Here is a 13,394-nt window from a genome sequence, read left to right as displayed (position 1 = left end):
TTCACAGGTGGTTAAGAACGTGCAGGCAAAAGAAGAGCAGAAGAAAGAAGAATGTCTCTGACAGAAATATGATAGGAATATATCTATTTCTGAACTGCGTATCAGGCAGGTTAAGAAAACAAAGGTAGAAATCTGCTTTCTTCTGACACCGTTATTTTGCTATCTTGCAGGCTTGTGTCAAGATAAAATATATGTAATAAGCACTTTGCAAACTGCAGAGGGCTGCATGTGTCTTTGAGGGGGCAGGTGGTGCTGGGAGAGGGCACAGGCTGTGACAGCACACTGTGCTGGAGGCGTCCCAGCATGGGGGGGGGGGGGAGAATCTGACCTTCAGGGAAGACTGAAGCAAATCTCTGGATCTCATTTTTCACCTGTTTAGATCGAGGCCAATAATCATGCTTTATGGGAAGACCCAGATAATAAGGTCTCCAGGAGAGAAGCAAGAACAAAGTGTTAAGACAGCCTGGTCTTTCGGTACACATCACAGGGGGAACACTTTGCACATTGCTCTCTATAGTCTCTTTAAATATTTTCTGCCCCAATTATACCAGAAACTCCTTGTGACTTTCTTGTCTTTATGTCCTCTAAGCACAGAGACTGGAAGAGCATAATACCCAGGGTTTCAAGACCCTGTCACCACGTGTTTTGTTTTTGTGTGGAGAAGTGATTTGGGTATTGGGATTGACCATCACTGCCTCCTCATGCCGTACATGGTAGGCAAGTGCTCTATCACTGAGCTACGTCCTTGGACATTTTCTACTTGTTATGTCTGAGTCAGGGTCTTGTTAAATGCTCCAGGCTGGACTTGAACTCTCTCTGTGTCCCTGACTGGTTCTGTATTTGTGACCCTCCTGCCTCAGCTTCTCCAGTAATCGGAATTACAGCCTGCACCTCCAGGCCTAGCCAGTCTATCCTCCAAATTACTGTTATTTTCTTTTCACTGCTTCCCCAGCACTACAGCCCAAGGGGCCCTGACCAGAGATCTCTGTGGTAGACACTGATACACCACTCAGATTCCCCTTCATGACTGCATCTTATTCCCTTGGCCAACGAGACTAATTTAAGTTGATAGCACTCCCCAGGAACTTCAGACAGAGGTGCCTGGCCCAAAGCTACTCCCCATATTCTCCATCTGTAGGAACAGCTTGCACCTAAGGAGTGACTCCCCAAATTTGGAACACCTGTGACTGACCATCCCAGCACCAGAATCCCCAAGTAATTGGCTGAGGCTGTCATTAAATGTTATCCCAACCCACTTCCTTCTTAAACCAGTTCTTCTTTCCTTTTGATTCAGATGGCAATTCCCAAAGATACTCCAATAATCTTTGTACACATAACCTGTAACAGCCTCTCAAACACATTCCCTAGACTGGATCTGTGTCCCAGGTGAGTATTAGCTCTGAATCTGGGAAGTCTCCAGGAAAAATGATCCCAGGAGTCGGGCAGTCCCCAGGGTCCAGTCACTGTCACAAGCTTCACTTGCAGTTACATTTTTATCCTCACCCCACCCTCCAATGTTTTTGGAAGCCAAAGGGCAGGAGACTCAGGTCTGCAAACAAAAGAGTCCATCGGTGTGAGAGAGGCTACAGTAGAGATGTGTGTGCACCTGGGGGCAGAACTCAACCTGGGCATTTAGAAAAGGCAGAGCTGCTCAAACTGAGTCTTGAACGATGAGTTGAGGTTTGATAGAAGGACAAGGGTGTGTGAGAGACGGTTTAAACAGGGAACAGCAAGCCAGGATGCACAAACAGTCTAGGATTAGTTAGAGGGAATTGGGCAGTAAAGTCTAAGAGAGCAGAGGAAAGCCATGCAAAGCCTGCTATAGCTGGCACTCCAGAGATGGCTGTGAAATGAATAGCACATTCTGCTATGGGTCACCCTGCACCCATTTGGTTTCCATTCCCACAGGTTTTGGGATCAGAGGTTCTATTTACTTTGTCTTTTTTCCTCTAAATGGTTTTATATTATTTGAAAACTTTTAAAAATGTATTTTATTTATTTATTTATTCATTATATCCTTTCCTTCCTTTCTTTTTTCTTTTTTCTCGTTTAGTCTTTCTATATATCCTTGGCTGTCCTGGAACTCTCTATGTAGACCAGGCTGGTCTGTAACTCAAATCTGCCTGTTTTTGCTTCCCGAATTCTGGGATTAAAGGTGTGCACCAGCATATCTGGCTGAAATTTTTTTAAAATGTTTTTCCTTTTGTTTTTTTTGTTTTCGTTTGTGAGTGTACACACACATGTGCGCTCATGCGTGCACCCACCCACACACCCACTCACCCACTCACCCACACACACACACACACACACACACACACACACAAAGACTTGAGGTTAATTGAAGAATTATCTTTGGTCAATTTTCTACTTTATTTGTTGAGGCAGAGTCTCTCAATCAAACCCAAATCCATATCAATATGGATGTCAACTAGCTTAATCTGTGGACCCTGTCTCTGCCTTCTGAGGCTGGAATTATAGATGTACACACACACACACACACACACACACACACACACACACACTTATATAGAGCTGGGTATGGTAGTACACAAAATCCAGAACTCAGGAGAGGCAGGAGGATCAGGAGCTCAAGGTCATCCTTGCCTACATAGCAAGTTTGAAGCCAGCCTGATATAGATAAAACTGCCTCAAAAAATAAATAGGGGAAGCAGAATGTAGTGATGCATACCTTTAATCCTAGTACTCAGAAGGTGGGGGGTGGGGTGGGATGTGTCTTTGTGAATATGAGGCCAGCCTGGTGCACATCATAGCAAGTTACAGGCCAGCCAGGGCTACATTATGAGAGTCTGTCTCAAAACCAAACCAAACCAAATAAATACAGTGTTTCTCTCTTGGAACCCCTTCCACGCTTAAGGACTCTTTTTTTTGTTTGTTTGTTTGTTTTTGGTTTTGGTTTTTTGGGTTTTTTTGTTTGTTTGTTAATAAGTCTACATTCTCCATGCTCAAAAAATTATAAAATAATAATGATAAAATTATGTTGAAATATGTTTTAAATGGCAACCTCCCCAAACAATGATAACAACCAAGGGCTGAAGATGGATCTCAGTGATGGATTTGCACACACATGCTAGGTCCTAAGTTGATCACAACATTTCCCTTAACAAACATAGAAGCAAGCAACACAAAAACAGAAAGCAAAGAAGTATCGCTTGCCATAATTAGAAAGCAACTGTAAAAAGAAATGCGATGGAAACAGAGCACAGTAATTAAAATTCTGAGTAGATGCTGCCGCCTGTCCCCGTATTTGAGCCCGAGGCAGGTCTAGCTTTGTTAGAGCAGAAGATTAGCAAGCATTATAGTGGTTGAAGAATAGTACCACACTGAGACTTTCTCCTTAAGGTAATCAGAAAGTGGGAGAGAGAATCATTTTCTCACCATGTAATTCAGTGTTCTTTGCAGCAGTATGGTGTACCATGAAAATCCGCCTTGGAAGTCCGCCCCACCACCACCACCACACACACTGCCCACTGTGAAAAGTTGGTAAACAAGGAAAGAGCCTGCACATGTGGCTGTTGTCACTGAGCTGTCGCTTTGTGGATTGGCCCGGGAGCAATCACTTGGCTCAGCAAAGATTTCAAAACCTACAGCTGTGGTGAGCTTTATCCCAATACCACTAAGAAGGCAGCAGGGGTGGGACTGGCCAGGGGACAGGACTCTTGGCACCCTAGACTCAGACAACTGCAAGTGCCTTTAGAGAATTTCCTCGACCATACATTGCAGCTGAAGAAACTGGGAGGAAAATGGGGGACCACATTGTCCCAGGCTTTCTGTGCATTAGTGTTGGCAATGTCAACAGCAGCTATGGAGAAATGGGAGTATAGCGTACTGCTTTAGTAGTAGTCTAAGGAGTTATTATCAGAAAGGCAGATGAGAACAGTACAAGAAAAATCATCCCTGAGACCCCAAGAGCAGAGGAGCTGCCAAGCACAGTGCCACACACTTGCAACCCCAGCACTCCAGAGGCTGGGACAGGAGATCGTCAAGTTTGAGGCCAGTCTGGATTACACTGTAAGATTCTTTCCCAACAAAGCAAAACAAAAATAACTATGAAACAACAAGAAAGCTGAACTACCAGACTGGACTCCTTGGCCTGAGGCAGGAATTGAGGTGGGCCTGGGCCAAGATGCCTGGCAGTGCAGCAAGAGTCTGCCAAGGGCTCCAGCAGGGAGCGACCATAAGGACTGCTCCAAAGGGCAGAACCAACTCAATCAGGGATATCCTGGGTCAGGGTAAAGTAAGTAGACTTTGTGACCCCAGCTGCCATTTTCTCGACAGATATGACTTTGGACACGTCACATAATTCCTTTTAGTCCAAGCCGTCTCATTGGACCTATTCCCAGGACTGTTGTGGCGGTCACATTAGCCAATATACATAATGTTCCTGGTACCACCTTACCACCACGATGGTACCACCATCATTTCTCCTCCCAGTCTGTGGCACCACCAGACCCACAACAACACAGGTCCTTCTCTCCTGGCTCTGTTTCCTAGCTCAGCTCCCATCCTAGCCCAGACCTCTGGGCTATCCTAGCCCATGGTCACCAGCTGCTCCACTTATAGGCTATCAATGTGGTCGACAAGAGTACCTGCAGGTAAGAAAGCTGAGACCACATTCTAGAAGGTGGGGCAGGGACCTTCTTCAGTTATGGGCAGGGGATGGCGGATGCTTGAGGATGGAGAAAGGGTCATGTTACTAGAAAGTAGGACTACTCTGGCCGGCCAGGTTGCTGGCTAGGTTAGCAGAGAATAAAGACAAGCCTCAGGTCTCCTGTGGTGTTTGAAGGCAGAGCCTTCAGTGAGCCCCTCCATTAAAAGCTACAAGATACAAGGTTAAATATAGCCCTTTCCAGTTGTCTAGGACATAGATTTATGAAATGTCAGAGCGGTATTAGAGTGAGAAATAATCTTATCTCTGTTCTGTTTTTAGAGAAAGGAGCCAATAGAGAAGGAAAAAAAAAAAAAGAAAGAAATGGGGACTTTCACCAGGGGGTGAGGGGAGGCGGTTGGAGGATCTTGAGCAGCAGGGTCTGGTTTGTTTGAAAAGACACCCTTGGCTGCGGAGTGGGGGACTTGATAGAAGAGTGGAAGCAGGGAGCCCAGTGTGAGGGAGGGAAATGAGGGGGCTGCCACCAGAGGAGCAGCTGTGGAGGGGGGTAGGGAGGCAACTGCAGGGTTGGGACGGGCCTACATCCCAGGTGACAGCTGCCCCTCCTTCTGTCTCCTTCCTGCAGAAGAGGGAGGCCAGGCCTGCTTCCCATCAAAGGATCCCACTCTGACTGGAGAGAAGACAACCCCCGCCCCCCAACGGTGCTGAACTTTCGTTCCTCTAGGCTGCCTGATGGATCTATGCAGAGCCTGTTAAGAAACTCCTCCTTGTCTACAGGCCCCAGTTGTGACATGGGAGACTTTACAGAGACCCCCATCTGGTCACTTCACCCTCTGACAACCCCTCAGGCCTGAAGACCAAGCACCACTTTCCTCTGATTCCTCTCCATGTCAGGCTGGAACATGGTCCTCACATTTTTTTTAAATATATCTCTCTGCTTTTCTAATCATTTTAAGAACTCATAAATACTTATTGAGCTTACTCCAGCTACAAAGGGCTGACTAGAGCCCCAGAGGCACCCCATGTACTCATCCACGTTCTGTCCTCCCCGCCCCCCACAGCTTCCCAGATGTTTGAAGACTTGGACCTGCTCTGTTACATTCCATATCCCTACTGGTTCTCCTTGCAGAAGCCAAAGTTCCCAGTGTGACCCAGGACCCTGTACTTATCTCACCACCAGGAGGGCTGGCTTAAACCTAGTCTAGACAGCACTAGGAGCACATGTGGAAATGACCAGTGACGAGCACCCTTTAATCTGCCTCTCCCAGTGACCGTGCTTTATAAAAGCAAAGCCGGTGTTCCAGTAGAAGTCCTAGAGGTAAGAGCAAGTCCCCAAATTGACTGAGATTACACTGAAAGAGAAAGCCTCAGAATCTACATTAAGTTGACTCAAAGAAGCTAAGAGCTATGCACACACACACACACACACACACACACACACACACACAATTCCTAAGTCACTTTTACAATCCCTTAAGTTCCAAGATATCAGGGTTAGGATGTGATCACATCCACCCCTTTTATATCCGGCACCACCCAACTTCAAAGTCACTTTATAGCATCTGTTCCAGGTCTTCCTCTTGCCCCACCTGCACACCTCTAGAACTAAGGGTCTCCCTCCCCCACTCTCTGCTCCTCCAAGTTGGCCATCCTCCCCTCCTTTCCCAACAACTCACCTCCCCGGCTCCAGAAGAGGGTTAGAGACTCGCCTCTCTCCATCCTAGTGGTATGGATACCCAAGGATCCACTTCCAGCCAATCCTCATACAACAGAGAAATGTGTGACAGGCTCACCCTGGGGCTCCACGTTATTCCAATCCTGTCCCTAGGTTCCTCAGTAGAACACCCAGGGTCACGTCCTTAGCCAGTTCCCAGCACACTGGCGGTGTCAGTTTGGCCCTATTAATCACATTGCCAGTGAAGTTCCTGGGCAGTCCAGTCCAGGAAAGGCAATCCTGGATTCAAAATGGGACTTTCACCTTTCTCTTTTCAAACCCCTGGCTCTCCACCTATGACCTCAGTGGTCCTCTTCGCCACAGTCACAGCTGATGGACAGTGAGGGGAGCTGTCTGTGAGTTAGGTTTATCTTTCTCTAGGTAAGGATCTCAGCTCTCAGCCAGAGGCTGAGTCCCAGCCTCATGGAGGGCTGACCTCCCGCTCAGTGGCTGTCCTGCTGAGAGGGGAAATGAACAGGAACTGGCTGTCTGAGTCAGCGCCCTGGTCTATTGTCACCATGCAGGCCCCTTCCTTCCCAGAGGAGAGCGGTGCACAGAGATAGGCCCTGTTTTTTGCAAGTCTTTCAAGCACACATGCTTTCTCTCTTGGCCTGGAACAAGTCTGTAAACTATAGCTGGGTGTAACTCAATTCAGTTTCTCCAGCTCTTAGCAGGGACCTACGACAATCTGGACTCTACAGTGTAGAGCATGCTCACCAAGCACAGAACTAGATGATAGGTCCCAGGTAACGCTAGAGAGCGGGGCTCTCCTAAGGTACTCGTGCCAGAGGACAATGGGACTTGGTATCCAGCCCCACTCTCTGTGGCATCAGGAGAAGACTGCTAACATTCCTCATTGGTTCTATCACCATCACACAGCAGATCACAAATTCTAGCAAAGCCTATTTCCCGGGGCACGAAGCATGAAAGAGTCACTGGCTTTAAAGTACTGAAAACACAACTTGTTCAAATTTGTTTCTGTATGCTTAGAAGACAAGGACACAAAAACAAGACATGTGGGCCAGGAGCCGATTACAAATGGACCCCTTTGTTCCCTAGTACTAAATACCTAAATAGCTACTGCTGAAATGAGTATGGGCCAGGGATTGTGCCTGCATCCCACTAACCATTTTCTAGTCAGAGGAGATGCATGACTGGTTCTTGCCCACAGTGTGGGAGGAGACCCAGCTTAAGCCGGGTTCTCATCTGGTTTTGCCAGGGACACCGAGATGGGAATGCACTTGGAGGGTTGGGGGTGGGGGTGTGGAAATCACTTGTATTGAGATTTTCAACTCAGCACAGGATCAGGAGTTTCTGGGGCTCCTACCTTCAGGGCTGATTTCACGTGGTTTTTTTTTTTAAAGCCATTGTAAAAAAGACTAAGGGACTACATTTAAGAGTAGCATCGGCTGGTGATAGTCACTTCAGCAGCACGGGGAGGGGAGGTGGTACTTGGCAAAGGTAGCTTTGTAAAGGTAACAATGCAGCAGGTTAAAGAGGGAAAGAGAAGAGGATTGGGGATATCTCTCAGGAAATCTGGATGTTGCTAGAGAGGAAAAAGCTATAGTTACAGGTAGAGAGACAGGCCAAGTTGCAGATGTGTGTCAGGTGCTTGTCGGGAGTGGTTGAGGTGTTTTTGTCTGTGAAGCCTGCTGGTCTACCCTTTCCCTGTTCCCTGCAGGCTGTGCTTTATATGAGACCAATAAGACCAAGACTTCTGAAGGGTAGAGTCCTTCAGAGGTTTGAAGTCTCCCTAGGTTGTGAACCATCACCGAACATTTTTTTCCCAGTGTCTTATGTAGTCAAAGCTGACTTCAAGTTCATGATCCTTCTAAGTGCTGGGATGACAGGCAGGCTGTGTCCCTAAGTCCAGCTAGGGGAATTCTTGGAAGATACTGAAATCCAATGTTAAAGTGTAGCCAGTCTAGAGGGCAAAGCTGGGGTGAGCATCTTACTTTCCTCACATGGGCAGATTTTTATAGGAGCAAAATGACAGATTTGGAAGCCCTGCCACCTAGGCCCAAATTCTCAGCCTCTTCCTTTACTGTCTGTGTGCTCTTGGACAAGTTAACTTCGAGAGGCCTCTATAGATTAGTTACACAAAGCACATTTTCCAACCTATAGATTCCCCCTTTCAAGATAATAAAAGCACATATACTATGCAGGTATTGTGTGGACTGAGCTAATATCTGCAAGATACTGTCTGGCTCAGTGTAGACCCTTCCAGTGCTGGCCTATATTTCCCAAGATTCTACCTAGGGCCTTATCTCATACGCACTCTAGACCTCTACCCAAGGTTCAGGAACGCTTCCCTTTTAAAGTGTTGTTGGCCTTACTCTTGGCTCCCACTGGCTGTGACCTCTGACCTGCCTTGCACAAGCCTTAGATTATCATCTTCCTCCCCTGCTGCAGCTGCTTCTCACTCCAGGTCCTCCTGGGATGTAGCTGGCTGCTGTTGCTGTGACAGGAGTCACCATGCCACGTAGCCAGAGAGACGCTGTTGAACACTTGAAGAAGCTAAGGACTAGAAGCCTGGTCAACATTTGCATTTTGCCCCTACTCCACCCCTGCTTAGAATTTGACTGGTGTCAGGGTAAACTGTTGCCCCCTGGCTAGGGAAATGGTGTGTTTAAGTTTCTATAACACAGACTTTGTCTTGGGGGTTGGGATTCTGATAATGGTGGGAATGAAGCCACCTTCATTCCCAGATCCAGCAGTGTGACTTTGGGTTCTGTGGATTACAATTGTCCTTAGGGTTGGCACCCAAGTAGACCTCAACTTTTGTACCTTTGCTCCTTGCCCTGGGCACAGCCCCTGTCTCCCAGGTCAGGCCCTGATGTCTCTAGAGAAGAGGTGAGAACTAACAACAAACCCCCAAGTCAAGAGTCTGGCAGGGGAGAGGGTGGAAGCAGCAGAGTACAGCCGTGAGGTGAGAACACAGGCACAGGGGGGAAAATGGCTGAGGAGCTAGAAATCTCCGAGCCAGAATCAGAAGCAGGAACAGGTTCTCTAAAGCCCAATTGTCTTCAGCAAGAATGATGGCGGCTCAGACATTATTCCTTGCTCTCGTATACAAAGTCAAAGCACTGTGAAGGATGCGGGATAGTGGTCATCTCTCACTTCCAGTGTGGCCAAGGTGATGGCATATCCTCTCCAAGATAAGCTTTAAGAGCTGTAAATAGCATTGCTTACCCCTGTCCTGATTCTATAAGGGATTTCCAGAGATGGCCCCGTGACACCCTTCCCAATATCAGAAAAAGGACTCTATGTAACTAGGACCCCTCATCCCTCCATCTGTGTTCATGGAGACTTGGGCAGGAGACTAACTTCTAAAATAAGAAATCTGCTGTTGAGAGAAATGAAGGTTGCATCGGAAACACAAGTATTCCATAGGGTCACTTAGAAGGCTGAACTAGCCCAAATCGTTTGGAGATACTATCCGAGAGTGACAAGGAGCTGACCTATCAGCATGTAAGATTTCCCACCAGGGACTTGCTTGTCATCTCAAGGTTCATCTTTTTTCAGTGTGAGAGCCCTGTCTAGTTTCTCCCGTATGGACGCATTAAGGTTACACAGCATGGCTGTGTGGCCCAAGGTGTCTGCAACAGTTGAGCTGCTCCCAGAGGTTAAAAGGACAACTCCTGTGATGCAGGGACAGTAGCAGTACGGGAGTAGCTGAACTGTTGCCCATTTTAACATCTGTAGTTGAGTGACCTTGGCAATGTCACCTCAGTTCTGTGAGTCTTTAAAAATGAAAGGTTTATGGAAGATGAATAGTTTTCAACCATATACCTCATTTTTATTAAAATATCTGGATTTCCCTGTTCTTCAACAAACACAACAAAATGAAATAAAATGCCTGGGCTCCAACACAGTAAGAGACAAATGTCTGGTTTTTTTTTTCCCATGGAAGACACTTCAGTGTTGACATGCAAAAATGTGATAACCATGAGGTGGGGCTCAGCGAGGACTGTTTGCCCAGCATGCACAAGCCCTGGGCTTCCATCGCCAGTGACAAACACAGTTATTTAAAGATACATATTTACACAACAATGTCTATTGCGGCACTGCTCACAACAACTGAGTTATAGGAGGGAAGGGAAATGTGGTAGATAGACACAATGGCTGATGTTTTTCAGCCATAAAGAAGAACAAAGTCTTGCCATTTGTAGGGGAAAAATGGATGCAACTGGAGATAATCACATTAAGCAAGTTAAGCCAGTCTCAGAAAGACAAATATCCAGTTTTATCTCATTTGTGGTTCCTACATGTTTTACAGTCACATGAAATCCATGTACATCTATACTGAATGGAAGCAGAAGTGATGTTGTCTAGGGAATGAGGGGACAAAGTCTAGGGGGATAGAGATAGGAAGGGAAGGGCAGGTGTGGGGCGTGTGCTCAGCACATAATATACACCTGTACAACATTTTAAAATAAATAAGATAGTCATGGCAATATACACACTCTATGCCCCTCCAAGACTCCCTTATAGAACTCAGGAGACCCCTGGAGACCTTTTCTACTCTGGGAGTCTTAAATAATACGCAGCGCGCACACAGTGCTTGCTGATTTTTATGCAGCACCCGGTCTCATCCTTACCACCATCCTATAGGGGAGGCTCTGGCCAGGGAGGGCATGAAACTCTGAGGACTTAGTCATCTGCCTAAAGACACACAATCCCGAACTGATCAAGTCTGGCTCGGGATGCAATCGACTGAGGAAGTCTTTTCCTTATGCCCTTCAGCAATAGTTCTAAACTTCTCTCCATAGATTTTAAGCATTTCAGGAAAGGAAGGGGAAAAAAAAACCCACCATAACATATTCCTGATTACTTTCCTTCAAGACTAAAACTACAAAGCTTCACTTACTTAAACTTCAGTGGTGCTCACAGTGTCCACAGGAGACAAGGAACACACCATCTGAAGCCACTAGCAGCATTGGGTCCAGAATAGCTTTGGGGTCAATAGAGAGGCACAGTGGGAAACTGTAGCTGTATTAGTCTGTTTTTGGTAGCTACTACAAAGTACCGAAGGGCAGATACTGATTAAAAACAAAAAACAAAACAGTTGACTTAACTTACAATTTTGGAAGCTAAAAATCCAAGATTAGATGGTCTCATCTGTTTGGCCTTGGGGGAGGGCCTCTTTAGCTATATCACAACATGACCAAAGGCCTCATGAGAGACAAGGTTAGACCGTGTGCTGAGACAGGAAATCTGAAGGATTTGAAGGTCAGACTTGATTTTATAAAAATTTGCTCTCATGGGATCTACTTGGGGGTGGGGTGTCTCAAGAGAACTTCAGTAGTCTCCTGTAATGGCACATTCTCAGGGGCCTGAGTACCTTCCTCAAGGTCTCAATTCCATTACCTCGGCCACACTGAGGCCCAGGTTTCCAGCATGCACACCTTCAGGTGACACATTTAAAACATATCCAAACCATAAAAGCACCTAGCACTGTTTTCTATTATTTGCATATGTAAGGCTGTATCAGGGGTTCTCAATCTTCTTAATGCTGTGACCCTTTAATACAGTTCCTCATGTTGTGCTGACCCACAACCATAAAATCATTTTTGTTGCTACCTCATAGCTGTAATTTTGCTACTGTTATGAATCATAATGTAAATATCGATATCTCTGATATTCGACCCCTATGAAAGGGGTCATTAGAGAACCAAAGGGGTCAAGACCTATAGGATGAGAACCGTTGCTTTACGTTGTCCAGCATTTGATACCTTTCAAGACCACATCCCTGTAAGGTGGGTGTTTTGTTTGTTTGTTCATTTATTTTGTTTTGTTTTGTTTCTTTTGAGACAGGGTTTCTATGTATAGCCTTAGCTGTCTTGGAACTTGCTTTATAGACCAGGTTGGCTTCAAACTCACTGAGATGTGCCTGCCTCTGCCTCCCAAGTGCTGGGATTAAAGGTGTGTGCCACTACCCTGGTTTGGCTGTGTTATTTTTATCTTTACATTACCAGTGGAGAAACTAAGAATATGAGGACTGAAATAAACAACTTCCTCCAAAGATGCAACATAAGGACCTGGGCTTCCATTCAACCCTGAGCTCTCTTCACTAATTCTGCTGCATTCCTTGTCCCCACCTCAAAAGACACCCGAGTTTGTGTGACATCTTTTAGTTGCTTATGCTGGCTCAGGAAAATGATTTGGTCTGTCCTTGTGATTTGACAGTGTGATTGCTCTCTGTGTTAATGGTTTGTATTATTCTTTGCACAAACCATGTAACAATATTAATGGAAATCTAAGTTAAAGATTCACATACCCTGCACCACACATCAATCAAGTTTGCATTTTTTCACCGTTCTGTTCCCACTCTTGACCACATGCAGAGAAGGTTTTGTATTTTTATGGCCCATAGTTTTAATTTTTTATTCTTGAGGTTATAATTATAACATTTTTCCCTCTCCTCCTATGCTTTATTTTTAATAAGCATTCAAATTGCTTAATAGTTTTTTTTAATCAGTTCTCACACAACTACCATATTTCAGTGAAGTTGGATGCTCTAAATTTAGTAATATTTCCTGTAATTTGACATTATGATGGTCACCATAGGAGTTGGCCCAGGAGTTGTGGGTGTCATAATTTGATTATGCCATATCCCTGGTAGGCTTATGAGTTTCTTTCTGTGTATAGCTGGTAGTGCAAGTTAGTAAAGTGGTAGGAACTTTAGGAGGGGGTTACTGGGGTTAGGGAGCAGGGTTCTATTTGGTCCCAGTTCTTTCTTCATGCTCTTCGTCCAGGCTCCCATAGGTGGAGAGCTGGCTCTCTACATGTTTCAGTCACCACATTCTGACATGACAACATATATTGGGCCCTCTGAAACTGAAGGGTTTTTTTTCTCTTTTAAAAGAACTTTTCCCTTGGGTATTTTGGTCACAGATATGTAAAAGTAAGCAATACAATGTGCGTACCATGATGGGTCCGCACCTCTAGGGCCCACACCTCTGCTGTGAGGTTATCTGCATTTATAAGAGTCAAGGAATGCTAGGAAATATTTTTGTTCACTGACCTAGAATTTTAACTCATTCCATGCAT

At 45.7% G+C, this 13,394-nt stretch overlaps 1 protein-coding gene across 3 annotated transcripts in view; it reads right to left on the bottom strand.

Moving 5' to 3' along the window:
- The window catches only part of Nhsl2 (NHS like 2), a 243,405-nt gene that overhangs the window by 67,549 nt on the left and 162,462 nt on the right, over positions 1-13,394 (bottom strand). The window contains exon 1 of one of the 3 annotated variants that reach the window (XM_052170384.1): positions 6,304-6,756. The exons of the other annotated variants lie outside the window; for them this stretch is intronic. Coding sequence (XP_052026344.1) covers positions 6,304-6,346 — 43 coding nt within the window. The 5' untranslated portion in view covers positions 6,347-6,756. Of the gene's footprint in view, positions 1-6,303; positions 6,757-13,394 lie in introns of those variants that run through there. 3 annotated transcript variants of the gene reach the window in all.

This window comes from Apodemus sylvaticus, chromosome X (assembly GCF_947179515.1).
Source record: "Apodemus sylvaticus chromosome X, mApoSyl1.1, whole genome shotgun sequence".
Taxonomy (NCBI): domain Eukaryota; kingdom Metazoa; phylum Chordata; class Mammalia; order Rodentia; family Muridae; genus Apodemus; species Apodemus sylvaticus.
The sequence above is the reverse complement of the archived record's forward strand: the minus strand, read 5'-3'. Positions and strand labels throughout refer to the sequence as shown.